The sequence below is a fragment of the Gobio gobio genome (genome assembly GCF_949357685.1).
Source record: "Gobio gobio genome assembly, chromosome: 5".
In the NCBI taxonomy this organism is placed as follows: domain Eukaryota; kingdom Metazoa; phylum Chordata; class Actinopteri; order Cypriniformes; family Gobionidae; genus Gobio; species Gobio gobio.
The window spans coordinates 39,215,713-39,230,054 of NC_137101.1; the positions used below are offsets into that span (position 1 = coordinate 39,215,713).

At 37.9% G+C, this 14,342-nt stretch overlaps 1 protein-coding gene across 1 annotated transcript; it reads left to right on the top strand.

Moving 5' to 3' along the window:
- Window positions 1–312: 312 nt before the first annotated feature.
- LOC307126127 (uncharacterized protein) lies at window positions 313–13,396 on the top strand. Its single transcript, XM_079816514.1, has 3 exons — window positions 313–392; window positions 1,059–1,294; window positions 11,057–13,396. The coding sequence occupies exons 2-3, from the start codon at window positions 1,126–1,128 to the stop codon at window positions 12,820–12,822; spliced, it is 1,935 nt and encodes a 644-aa protein (XP_079672640.1). The 5' UTR covers window positions 313–392; window positions 1,059–1,125; the 3' UTR covers window positions 12,823–13,396.
- Window positions 13,397–14,342: the final 946 nt, after the last annotated feature.

The following is a 14,342-nucleotide window of genomic DNA, read 5'->3' on the forward strand; positions in this document are numbered from 1 at the left end:
TGTTACCCACTGAATGTTGCATATTTGTTAGTTTTGATAACATTAAATGTTATTAGTTGTTGATATGGCTCTTTTGGGAGAAATACATAAAACAAAACTGTAGAAAAAATGGCTTGTGTGTAAATATAAAATAAAAATAAAAATCTGCCCCCTGGTAAAAATTGGTGGCAGACAACATGTATTTAAATTCACAAAGAATTCAACTCTGAATATCACTGACATATATATTTTACTATTGGTATATGTTTTAGTTTTTTCCCCAAATATAAATGTCGATGTACTTTTGTGATTTCTGACACAACGTGCGATCGGGACTTTTATTTTGGTGTGGCGACATGAGGTCATACGTCTGCGCCGCGCTCCTGCATCTGTTGTGACTCGGCTGAAGAAAGGTTTGTGTTTTAGGCATTTAAAGTGTTTATCGATGCAGACTGTTTAGTCAAAATGATCGTTTATACAAGCGATGCGAAAGTAATTATTAATCTAACATAAATTAACGTTATTTCTGTGAAAACAGCTCATTATACATGAGTAAGTTATTAGACAATGTGCCTATCATTTCGCATCGTATATCGTGAGTAATTTTAGCATAAACACGAATTCTGTCACTGTTAATTAGTGATGGAGAAACGGAGCTTTAAAACTCTAGGAGTCAACTGGATCAAATGCGTCTCAAAATGATTCAGTGATTCACACTAAGGAGAAATGCTGGTCTAAACAGTGCAAATGCAACAAGAACACAAACATCTGACAACCTTTACAAAACAACTGCTAATATTATCATGTAAATGCATAATCTGCAAATCAATAAATAATGCCAAGTGGAAAGAATAAATGTAAATATGAACGTTCTATATAATTTGTGTTCATTTGCAGTGCTTTTGAGGAGTTGTTGTTCTTTTTCTTGCTGTTAATCGGGTGATTTAAGTCCATTAACTCTCACTCTGACTGAATCTCTTACCAGTGACTAATACTGAACTAGAGCTGATTGAGACACACAGAGATTTAGTTTGGATTTATTTTCTTTCTGTTAATTATTCTAATTTTAAACCTGACAGATTGTCCAAACACACAGAAAAACTCATTGGGAAGCAGCTGAGATCCACGTGCCACGCTATTATAAAGATGGCGTTTATTAAAGACGCTGAAGAAATGAAGATTGAAGAAACATTCAGAGTGAAACAAGAAGAAACTGAGGAACAATTAAAGATGGCGTTTATTAAAGAGGAGAGTGAAGACTTGAGAATTGATGAAGTATTCAGTCTGAAACATGAAGATACTGAGGAACAAACAGGTTGGTTTCATTCTCAAAGCTGAACTCAGTCATTTGATCTTTATTAAAATGTCCAGCTCTACAGAAATTAGTGTTATTTTATCAGAATGTCATATGATTGTCATAAATATAGTGGTTTTAGACAGTGGTTCGCTTCAAATACAACGTACGACAGACGGTTATTTCCACATACAACTTGGCAGTATCAGTATGGACATGAGCGGTGGCCACGATCAAATCTGACAGGTGTCTGTCATTATACGTCTGTGTTGCTAAGACATCTGTTTAGACTCAGTCAAGTGCGCATCATTGATCATTATTCACATGAAAATATTTTCTCAGAACATGCGTTCTACTATTTAGAACACAATTTAAAGCAGAATTATTATGCGCCAAGTAATCCTCACTAGTTAAAACATTAAAGCATAGCACGCCACTGGAAAAGTGTTCAAAAGCAGTGCAACCACTACAAATAATCGTATTTAAATTAATATAATTTTTTCTAGCAACTTCTGGATAATGATTTCATGAAAGAGCATATTTAATCTACATGTGTATCAGAGGTAAAACAGAGTTTAACATATACTGTAACTGCACGGTTGACCTTTTTTCGCGATCAAATTGCTGTAATTTAAACTCGCCAAACCCCATTTTTGCCTGTTTGTCCTTATACCCCTCTTTGAATATAGTAATAGCAATTATATCCACTGGGTGGCAATGCTGCAGAAATATATCATTGCTGAAACAAAACCGGATGTGTATTGACCAAGCCTGCCGTGCTTGTGTTAAAAACTGAAGCCAAAATGTATCGATTGCCCCAAGGTCCCACCCTATAGCGCCTCATTTATATCAGTTTGACTAAAGCCTTTCAGCTCGGTAAAGCTACAGTTTCCTCCTAATCTCTAACCGTTTCTTATCATAATCTCCTCCATATCGCTTTGAAATACAGCATTCTGTGCAGAATTCAGATATGTCCAATATGTTTTGTTGTCCGTGCTGACTCGCGCATGTGATCCGCTCTGAGCTCTCGTGTCTCTGGACCGGAGCACACTGTGTGTGTGTGCACTGCGGCGGTGCGCGTTGTTGGGGTAACAGCTTAGGACCAGTAGTGAAAAATGAAGACCAAGAGTCAGGAGTTAGATTAATTCAAGAAAAATTTACTGAAGTCTTAGTTTGCAGTTTCATCAGCAGAAGCCAGCTTCAAGTCTCACAAGGAGCTCGTAGGCCGCGCTCCCTCTAACAGTCTCCCCGCCTCCACCTAACATGCATACAATTTCTGAACAGTTATACTGTTTTCAAGGTCTAGCCACGTCATTACTGCCATGTTGAATGATTCTGATTGGCAGAGAAAATGCACAGTCACGGTAAATTTCCACACAAGGATAGATAGCAGAGCATCTCACTAAAATGGGTAGACTAGTTGTCGCCCCATGACTAGATTTAGATCACAATGACCCAGGAGGTCATAGAAAGGCGTCTTCAGGTCTGGTGTCGTGTGCAGAAAACGTCCATCTTCAATATTGGGCCTGCACAGATCATGCAACGCACACACAAAAGCACAAGGGTATATCGCATTCTAGTTAGTGTCAGAATATCTTGACATTTATCAAAAGAACGCCCAATACCCAAACAAAGATACAGCCATCTCTCTCCTTCGCCAGAGAGAGGCATACATACTAGATATTCTTTTATTCTTTAAGGACTAAATATATGAACATTGAGAAGGATAGGTGTATAAAAGAAAAAACACAGGTATCTGACCTGCCATTTCAGTGTGAAACTAGACTTAAAGGGGTGGTAAAACACATTCTTTTGAAGGCTTGACTGTGTTTGTGGGGTGCACTGTAACGTGTTCATGCTTCGTTTTTAAAAAAAATTGCCTTATTTTTCATATATTTGACATTTATTCTACACTGCTCTGTCCCTCCTTGTAAAACGGTCTGATGCTTTCCGGGTTGTATGAAGCCAGTCCCTCAAAAATACGCAGTGGGCTCTGATTGGTTAGCTGGCCCAGTGTGTTGTGATTCGCTAAACGCCTAGTGCACGTATGTCGGAAACGTCACACCCCTTACCTTACCGGTAGACTGTGCTTTGGTCAGTGTTAGAAACAACGGCGTCAATAAAACCATACCAATCTGAGCCCGAATCAGACCCAAAACATTTGAGTGAAGATGATCGAGCAGAACCTGTTCAGTCCTCAAGAGTAAAGACTGCGGATCTATAGTGATCGCTACTGAATGGCACTTTAACTTTTGTATTTTTAGAACGATTATAGCCAAATATCTGTCGCAAGAACTAACCCAAAACAAACACTAAGCACTGGCTTTAACTAGTAAGTTAGCCAAATCACACACAGAACCATGTTTAGCATGCCTGTAGATAAACAATACATAAAAGCTCTAATCAAAGAATCATTTACACTAATGCCAAGTTCGCTGTTGAGATTTTAACGTTAGTGTTTGTAACGTTAGGTGTTCGTCGGATAACGTTAAGTATGAATGAGCATTTAACAGACTGGTTTGCAGAACAGCGTTGTCATCTGTTTACTTCCTTGCTACAACCTATTACAGGAAAACACATCGATGAAATATAAATCAGACTTACAGGTTGTGGCCCGTGAACAGCTTCTGTTTGTAAATCCAGCTTTCAGGACAAGCCGTGGTGCATATCCTGTATTGAACTCGCGAAGTTTGTGGAAGTTTGTGTTGTCCTCCGTGAAATGTGCAGCGCGCGCGTCGTGCATCCACGCACCGGCAGTGTTTTTTTCACGCAGCTGACGTTGTGCAAATCTGGCATTGAAATCGCGAAGACGGTGGATGTTTTCCTCTGTTAGATGTGCTGCAGGAAGCCCTGCGCGTGCCTGATTCCCCGCTGACTCAAACACACGTGCATATAACATGCTGTATGTTAAACGCTCTGCAACGCACCCCCGTACCAAGGAAGGCTGAACAGAGCAAGTACCCCAGACCTGCAATCCGGATGAAAATAACAGCGTTTCCTCGGCATCGCGGCAACAACACTCCAGCCTAACTATACCACAACAGCGCCGCGATACAAAATGGCCTCACCCCCCCTTATTTAATATTCTCGGAGGAGGGGTTTATGTAAATATTGAGCCTGTTGATGTCACCAACCCTGGAGGAATGTGTGTAGTCGCCTACTGGCCGTTTGCTGTAGTTCTTAGAAACTGATTTCTTTAAAAGCAAATATCTCCCTTTGCTTTAAACTTTGAACGTTGTAACTTTGCAGATGTTGTTTATGCTCAAGCAGCAACATTACACGTTAGCTAAAGTTAAAATAGTGAAATCGTGGTTTACCACCCCTTTAATTCGCCTCAACTGAAAGCATATTTACACTGTCTGAATCGTTTCCTATCCTCTGTATAGTCCATTAAGCGCCATTTATCATGTAGAAAATGGTAAATGTGTGAACAAGTGACCGATTTCAGCCGCAGCTTCACCGTCTATTTAGGGGGCAGGACGCTTCAAATTCTAGAGAGCATTTGATTGGACAGAAGATGTGATGAGAAGGTGAAGTCTGCATAAATCCGTGATCTATTTTAGTGGAAGTGAGAGACCAAGTTTTGAATGCTTATATCTCCTAAATGCGAATTTTGTCAAAATACATCTAATCTAAGGATGAGAAGTTGTTCCTTTGTTTGAACAGAAACTTTGTTACACATCACCAAATATCAATCCTTTGTTCTATTATATTTCTATTATATTACATTGGCTGTCTTTTTTTCATTTTGTACAGATCTATTATTTATTATTTGTAATATAATTTAATTATTGTTTTTAGTATCAATTATTTTGTTTTGTATGTTTATTTACTTTAAGTTTTATTCGATTTCTAGGTAACATTAGTTAATGCATTAGTTAACATGAACTAACCATGAACAACACCTGTTCAGCATTAGTTAATCTTTGTTAACGTTAGTTCATATCAATCCAGCTGTTCATGGTTTGTTAGTTCACAGTGCATTAGTGTTAGCAAGATTTTAATAATGCATTAGTAAATGGGTAGTTGACAAATGATTAAGAAAAAGTACTTTTTTTGGAAAACATAACTTTTTAAGAAAAAATTCATATATTTGTGGAGTATGAAAACTGCAGTTTCAGAAAATAGTAGTGGTCACTCATTTTGTCAATGAATTCACATATTTTTTTCACTCAACAGTACTGTAAATGTGTCCTATGGTGTGACATTTAAAAAGTACTAAGAAATTATATTAAATAACATAAAACAAATACTTGGGACCGAATTGTTCACATTATTAAAACATTATTTTCTTAAAGTGATATTTATTTTAAATGAAAATACTAATTAGAATCATTTTCACCATGAATATATGAAGTTGATAAACTTTTCACTACGAATGTCAATAAAACTTTTTCGCCAACCTTACAAAACTGTTTGAAATTGTACCTATCTAAGAGGAGATATTATTGTAACTCCCCTAATGCCAAACTTGACTCTTTTTTTAAAAGAGATTTTAAAATAAGTATATTTTTCTGTTGTTTTATGTTTGTCACACCATAGGACAAAACGTCACACCAAAGGACAAATATAGTCATTGCATAAAAAGAGTAAGAATATGTAGTGTTTATTGTAACATTTACAAAGGAGGACATTTGTTTTTATTTTTCAACAATATAAACTGTGCAAAACAAAGCACACCAAAAGTAACTTTGATACTTATATATACATCAATAAGGAAACATTGATGCATATAGACTCACCTAAAGGATTATTAGGAACACACACTAATACTGTGTTTGACCCCCTTTGGCCTTCAGAACTGCCTTAATTCTACGTGGCATTGATTCAACAAGGTGCTGAAAGCATTCTTTAGAAATGTTGGCCCATATTGATAGGATAGCATCTTGCAGTTGATGGAGATTTGTGGGATGCACATCCAGGGCACGAAGCTCCCGTTCCACCACATCCCAAAGATGCTCTATTGGGTTGGGATCTGGTGATTGTGGGGGCCATTTTAGTACAGTGAACTCATTGTCATGTTCAAGAAACCAATTTGAAATGATTGGAGCTTTGTGACGGTGCATTATCCTGCTGGAAGTAGCCATCAGAGGATGGGGACATGGTGCTCATAAAGGTATGGACATGGGCAGAAACAATGCTCAGGTAGGCCGTGGCATTTAAACCATGCCCAATTGGCACTAAGGGGCCTAAAGTGTGCCAAGAAAACATCCCCCACACCATTACACCACCACCACCAGCCTGCACAGTGGTAACAAGGCATGATGGATCCTGTTCTCATTCTGTTTACGCCAAATTCTGACTCTACCATCTGAATGTCTCAACAGAAATTGAGACTCATCAGACCAGGCAACATTTTTCCAGTCTTCAACTGTCCAATTTTGGTGAGCTCGTGCAAATTGTAGCCTCTTTTTCCTCTTTGTAGTGGAGATGAATGGTACCCGGTGGGGTCTTCTGCTGTTGTAGCCCATCTGCCTCAAGGTTGTGTGTGTTGTGGCTTCACAAATGCTTTGCTGCATACCTCGGTTGTAACGAGTGGTTATTTCAGTCAAAGTTGCCCTTCTATCAGCTTGAATCAGTCGGCCCATTCTCCTCTGACCTCTAGCATCAACAAGGCATTTTCGCCCACAGGACTGCTGCATACTGGATGTTTTTCCCTTTTCACACCATTCTTTGTAAACCCTAGAAATGGTTGTGAGTGAAAATCCCAGTAACTGAGCAGATTGTGAAATACTCAGACCGGCCCGTCTGGCACCAACAACCATGCCACGCTCAAAATTGCTTAAATCCCCTTTCTTTCCCATTCCGACATTCAGTGTGGAGTTCAGGAGATTGTCTTGACCAGGACCACACCCCTAAATGCATTGAAGCAACTGCCATGTGATTGGTTGATTAGATAATTGCATTAATGAGAAATTGAACAGGTGTTCCTAATAATCCTTTAGGTGAGTGTAGTATCTTTGAGAAATTAAGAACATTTCAAAACAATACAGTACAAATCTTCCTTAATTCAGTTTGTCTCTTCCTTCCTAGTGCTTTAATGTTGAATGTATCCAATTCCCCGAGAGCCTTCTTTTCATGATATCTGTTTAAAATAATAATAGAATATTGATGAATTGATCAACAGAGAAATTCTCTGTGGATCCTTTTTAATTCGCTCCCTATACTGTCTGGTCCTCTCTTTTGCACTCATCTCTCCCTCAGTTCTTTCTGTTCTAAAAAAAAAAAGTTAAGTAGCATTAGAAGTAGTAGCACTGTATTTATGTACTTTATATTTGTTTATAGTTGTTACATTACACATTATAGTTGTTTTAGTAACACTTCAGAACATTTTATGTAGTCTCCAAAAAACGGCAATAAACATTAAAATGTAAGTCATTATTGAATTTAAAATCATCAAAACTGGTCAAAAAATAATGAAAAGTATGTAAACAAACTTCATCTATTTGCTTGAATAGCTTCTTAAGGAGGTCTTGTCCTATTGTGTGACATCTGTGTCCTATGGTGTGACAGGCCAAAGTGTCACACCAAAGGACATTTCCGGTCACACCAAAGGACATTTGAGCTTTTGTGGCTGTTAATAACAATGCTAATACTAGCTGAACTGTCATTAGCAATTAGCATGATACATTTGCATTAATATTACATAGTCCTGCTGTTAAAAATACAAATTTGAATAAAAAAATGAAATGTATGGGTGTCACACCAAAGGACAAAAAAACTTAACAACTTCAGTGGTCTGAAAACATAGTTAAATATTTAAACAATTCTAAGAGAAATACTTACCATGTGCACTGCTCATGGCCTTCACAGGGGTCTTCAGTCACATGACCTTGAATGGGGTCTTTTAACTAAATGTAGTTGTCCATGATATTGCCCAAATTAATATCAGGTTTTTGCATAACACCAAAGGACATTTTTTTCTGTGACAAACTTTATGAAATTCCTACACTTTTAGAAATGTATGTATAGGAAAAGTGATGGCCACTTAGTGAAATAGACACTTACACAATTATGCCAGGAGTGTTCATTAAGATTTTTAAACATTATTTTCTTTATTTATCAAATGTAATATTTATGAAATAATGTTGTCTACCGTCACACCATAGGACAATTTTGAGATTTGGCTCAAAGTTGTAAAAAAAACAAAAAATAACTTAGGTATTACAACAACAAATTCATGTACAACAAGAAAATGTTTAACCATTTACAGTATTCTAAATGATGAAAATGTGAAATAAATTATGTTTTATCTTCTGTGACAGTGAAAAAGCCATGTCACGTCAACTACCCAAATGTTAAAATTAACATTAACAAAGTTAAATAAATGCTTTATAAGTGCAGTTCATTATTAGTTCATGTTAACTAATGTTGTTAACTAATGAACCTTATTGTAAAGTGTTACCGATTTCTATTATGTTGACTGTTGCACTTGTTTTTTTTTTTTTTATAAATTCATGGATATTGTTAACATATTCTACTGTCTGTCATGATTTTATGGAAAAAAAAATTAATTTCAGTTGCACAACTGAAAAATTCAGTTGGGGGGGGACAGTGACGGTGTCGTTTTCAATTAAAATTACAACATTGTATATTATAAACAGGCTCTCAATATATGTTCATTTGTACTCGTGAAATGAATATCACTTACAGGTAGATTGTAAATTCTATGTGGAATTTGAGACTCGTTTTCTCAGCATGTGTGTGAGAGAAAAACAGATCACTCTAAGCCAAGTGGTGGAAAAACAGAGGACCTAATACTGAGCCCAGTGGCACATCATACTTGTGTTGGATGAGATTTGCATTTTTTGATGAGGGGTAGCATTTAGATAGGACTTAAATTGTGGTAATTTTTGTCCACAAATGGCAACATAATTATCAAGCTTTTTAAGATAATGCCATGGTCTACGTTGTTGAAAGATCTTAAGCACTTAAAGAGAGCTGTATAAGTGCAGTTTCTGTATTATGATGGGGCATAAATCTTTAGAATGACCATAGAGTGGAGCAGGTATTTCATCACTTTGGCCAAAATTCAGAAACAATTTAGCATTTGAGCACTTCTGGTTCCATCTTCCCTAAGTCAATTGTTTTTTTGAATGGGACTTTGGTTAAATGGCTGAAATAAAGTCTGTGGTGAACACAAATTCGGGATCATGTTTCATTCTACGGCAGGGTTCTTCGAATCTTGCCCTGGAGGGCCAATGCGCTGCAGAGTTTAGCTCCAACCCTGATCAAACTCGCCTACCTGTGATTTTCTAATGAACCTGAAGACATTGATTAGCATGTTCAGGTGTGGGTTAAAGCTAAACTCTGCTGGAAAGTGGATCTTGTGGGCCAGATTTGAAGAACCCTGTTCTACGGCATAAAATACATCAATACCCCACTCACAATCTTGTTGTCTTTTTTTTTTTGTTTACCTGTTACATGTCTTGAAAAAGGCAGTTGCTAACAAGTGGCTAAATGGGACTACAGAGGCTGTCTGGGAAATTAAACGTAATCATGCCAAGCAGGTGTAAACAGTCTCTGATTTTACAGCCTCATTATATTTGTAGTCCGTTTATAGCGTACCTTTTAGCTTTTTAATTCTGTCAGCTGCATTTCGGCCTCAAAACGTGCAAGTATCATAAACTTTTGTTTATCGCAGAGTTTGTTTTTTTCGACAATCCAAAAGCCTATGGGAAAATCCTATTGGGGTCAGAGTACTGCACGGGTCCGATTTTGAAAACCCGTACCCGCAGTTCTTAAACCCGCATCCGACCCGTTTTCCGACAACAGCACTAAATAAAATCCGCACCCGACCCGCTTAAAATAGAACCGACACCCGACCCGCACCCGCAATAAAATCAGTTTAGCATATCACATTATAAACACACTTACAAAAATGTTTATTGCCAGCATACAGAAGTTATTACATGACCACAACACAACGTCCGAACACAAGGACAACTTCTGCCGGGAGCTTAACGTGGCTTAATGTACTGTTATTAAGAGACCAAACTCAGTAAACATAATACTAATAACGTATACTATGTACAAAAAATCAGATGAGCCCAGAATATGAATGCAACGCGTATAATTACACGTTAAACGTTTTCTTACAATAGAAAACCATTATAAAAAACACTTAACGTGGCTTAATGTAGGTCTACTAAGACAGTGATATTAAGAGACCAAACTCTGGAAACATAACACAAATACTGTTCGATAGAACTGCTTGTGCTTGGTTTGTTACCACAGTTATCTGCGTGCTTCCTCAGCGATGAAGTTCCACATTTGCGGCTATGTTTTCTTAAACTTCATGATCCATCTTGACGACTGCAGTACAGGCAGATCGCGCGCGGTTGTGATTCTTCTGTGAGGGCACGCGCGCGCCGCGCGGCCACAGATAAACTGATATGGATTTGAAATTATTTTATCAACTTGGAAAACAGACAAGGCATATTTTTGTATATGCATATTTTTAGGAACACATCTACAATATACATGCATATATTGTTTATATATAGGCCTATATTCGTTACACGTGACCGTTTAAAACCCGTGTTTAGACCCGTGTTTCTCCCTTGTCCGACCCGCACCCGTATCCTACACAGTAGGATGTTTTTCACCCGTTTCAGCAATATTCGCGGGTCACCCGTCGGGTACCCGCACCCGTGCAGGACTCTGATTGGGGTTTTGTTGAAGTAACCAGTGTGATGCTAACTCCCGGTTGGCCTATAAAGTGATTTCACAACACACCACTTTATTAAACTGGTTAACTTGTATTTGTCTCTTTCACTTTAGACCTGATGCCATTGAAAGAAGAGATCGAAGTACTGAATGATGTGGAAGAGAAATATCATGACTTCATAACTGGAGAAAAATTGTTTAGTTGCTCACAGTCGGAAAAGACTTCCTCACAAAAAAGAGAAGAAAAGACAGGACCTAGTATTGATTTCACCTGCTTTCAGTGTGGAAAGTTTTTCAGTCACCGTGGAGGCCTTACAGTCCACATGAGAATTCACACTGGAGAGAAGCCTTTCACCTGCCAACAGTGTGGAAAGAGTTTCACTCAAAAAGGACACCTTGAAGTCCACATGAAAGTTCACACTGAAGAAAGCTCTTTAACCTGTCAACAGTGCGGGAAAAGTTTTAACAATAAAGGAAACCTTAAAGTCCATATGAGAGTTCACACTGACAATAGCTCTTTTACCCGCCATCAGACAGGAACTAGAAATGATTTCACCTGCCCTCAGTGTGGACGGTGTTTCAATCAACATGGAAACCTTAAAGTGCACATGAGAATTCACACTGGAGAGAAGCCTTTCTCTTGCCAACAATGTGGAAAGACTTTCACTCGAAAAGGAAACCTTAAAGTCCACATGAGAGTTCACACTGAAGAAAGCTCTTTCACCTGCCAACAGTGTGGAAAACATTTCAACAAAAAAGCAAACCTTAAAGTCCACATGAGAGTTCACACTGAAAAGAGCTCTTTTACCTGCCATCAATGTGGGAAAATATTCAACAATAAAGGACTTCTAACTTCTCACATGAGAGTTCACACTGGAGAGAAGCCGTTCACATGCCCTCAATGTGGAATAAGCTTCACTCAAAAAGGAAACCTTAACAAGCACATGAGAATTCACACTGGAGAGAAGCCTTACACCTGCAAACTGTGTGGAAAATGTTTCCTTCTTAAAGGAAGCTTTGAAAGTCACATGAGAGTTCACTCTGGAGAGAAGCCTTACACATGCCCTCAATGTGGAAAGAGCTTTACACATAAACCAACTCTTAATTACCACATGAGAACTCACACTGGAGAGAAGCCTCACATCTGCAAACTGTGTGGAAAGAGTTTCACTGACAAAGGAGGCCTTAAAGTCCACATGAGAATTCACACTGGAGAGAGTCCTTACATCTGCCAACAGTGTGGACAGAGTTTCACTCAAAAAGGAAATCTTAAAAAACACATGAGAATTCACACTCGAGAGAAGCTACACAAATGTGAACAGTGTGGAAAGAGTTTAAGGTTAAGCCTTAATTCCCACGTTAAGATTCATTGCGGAATGAGTTCTCAAGACATGAAACACGTTAACAGGCACAAAATAATTCACTCCAGAGACAAGCCTTTTAAATGCCACCAGTGTGGAGAGAGTTTTCTATTCAATAAAAGTCTTGAGATTCACATGAGGCTTCACACTGGAGAGAAGCCTTTCATGTTGCTTCAGCACGAAAATAGTTTCCCACATCAGAGAGACATGAAACATCATTTGCAAACTCATTCTTCACAGAAACGGCAGTGTTCTGAGGGTGGTAAGAAGTTGAGAAAAAGGAGCAATTTCAAAAATCACTTGCACATTCACTCTGGTGAAAGGCCATTTAATTGTAATCAGTGTAATAAAACATTTATTTTGCCATCACACTTACAGATACACCTGAAGAGTCATGCAAATGTGAGACCCTATTCTTGTTCTTTGTGTGGAAAGAGTTTCAAATGGCTAAGCCATTTAAAATGGCACCAGAAAATACGTATATGTGTGAAACTAAGGCTACGTTCACACCACAGCTGAATGTGGGCCAAATTTGAACATTCCTTATGGTCACAGCCTGTTTTAAGTTCTTTCATTAACTTGCACAACCACTGCACATCATGAACCACCGATAGCTCAATGGCAGATCAATGGTTCTGCTGTATTTTGTGTGTTTAGCTTTCAGAGCAAAATAAATTACCACTATCCATTTTGCAATTTTTCAATCTTATTCAGCATCGGAACTTTTTGTATTTTGAAAGATTAAATCATTGAATTAAAATTGCTTCAGGAATATTTCAGGTTCTGCTCTACTACTTTGTTAATAATATAATCAGCAGATTTGTGATTTAATTTGTTTGCTGGGATAACATCAGTCATTAACACACACTAGTGGCCAAAAGTGTTGTCTGGGAAATCTTCACCCTGTATTCAAATTATTTAAAAATGGTTAAAGATTTTGTAGGCATATTGCTTTTTTTGTTTGGTGTCAATTGTTTTATTTGTAATAACACAATGAAACATGCCAATTTGTACAGACATAATTTTTTGTCCTGCCTGTTTCAAAGAAATTATGAACACATGCAAAAACAATAAAATACCAATGAAATATGAGTATGCTGTAGTGAGTCAATGTATGCTGTTTGTTTTTCTATGTATTCTTTAATGTTTAAAGGAGCTGTATGTAGGACTGTGGCCAAAACTGGTACTGCAATCACTTTCAAATTACTGTAGAGCGGTGTATCCCCTCTCCCCCTCCCCTGACTCGAGGTTGCCAGCTAGGCTGCAGGATCCAGCAGGAAGGTAGGCTGCTACAAGAAGCTTTCAATGGCAAGTGACGTGTCGTACACAGTAAGTTTTTTTTCTTTCTGTTAATTATGTTTATGCTTCAAGAGCGATGTTTTGTGAAGTAATTATGAATCGCAAAAATGTACTAATGGCGATTAGCCAAATATAATCGTAAATATGAACGCTCGTATGTGACAGTACATTCCCACATGAAAAAATACTATAGTAAAATTACAGCAAAGCTAAATAACATTAGCAATTGTCATACAGGTCCACTTGCAGCATGTTTTGTCCACTATATATGCGAAGAACGAATGAGGAATAATTTTTACTGAGGTAACGTTAGGCTACTGTCTCAAATACGTTTTCACAGTGCCATAATAGGCGTGCTAATGTTGTTTTCCTCAGCGTCCCAGCATAATGACAGAGAAACGGGCTCTGATAATGCATTACTAATGTTAGCAATGACGACTCGCCGTTTTTATTTACCAAACAATTCCTTAACGTTACCTTTTCAATTCAATGACCCACCTCCTCCATCTGTGCTAACCTAACGTTACTTTGCACGAACATGCATAACTTTGTTCGACTGTCATGAATATTTGAAATGTCCATTTACATTAAGTACAAGTTAGCCAAACATAGATGAACCTTACCTGTCCAGGAGAAAATTAGCAACGTTGGCATCAGTCTTCAAATTATTCTCCGTTTTCAGCCGTCTCCATCTTTCAAAGGCATCTCTTATACAAATCCTTGTTTTATTTCGGACACTG

What these genes read in the sequence shown, in the direction of transcription:
- LOC307126127 (XM_079816514.1), top strand. Translation starts at nt 1,126, where the DNA reads ATGGCGTTTATTAAAGACGCTGAAGAAATGAAGATTGAAGAAACATTC. An exon ending in AGATACTGAGGAACAAACAG is followed by an intron (nt 1,295 to 11,056) that starts GTTGGTTTCATT and finishes CTTTCACTTTAG; the next exon opens with ACCTGATGCCATTGAAAGAA.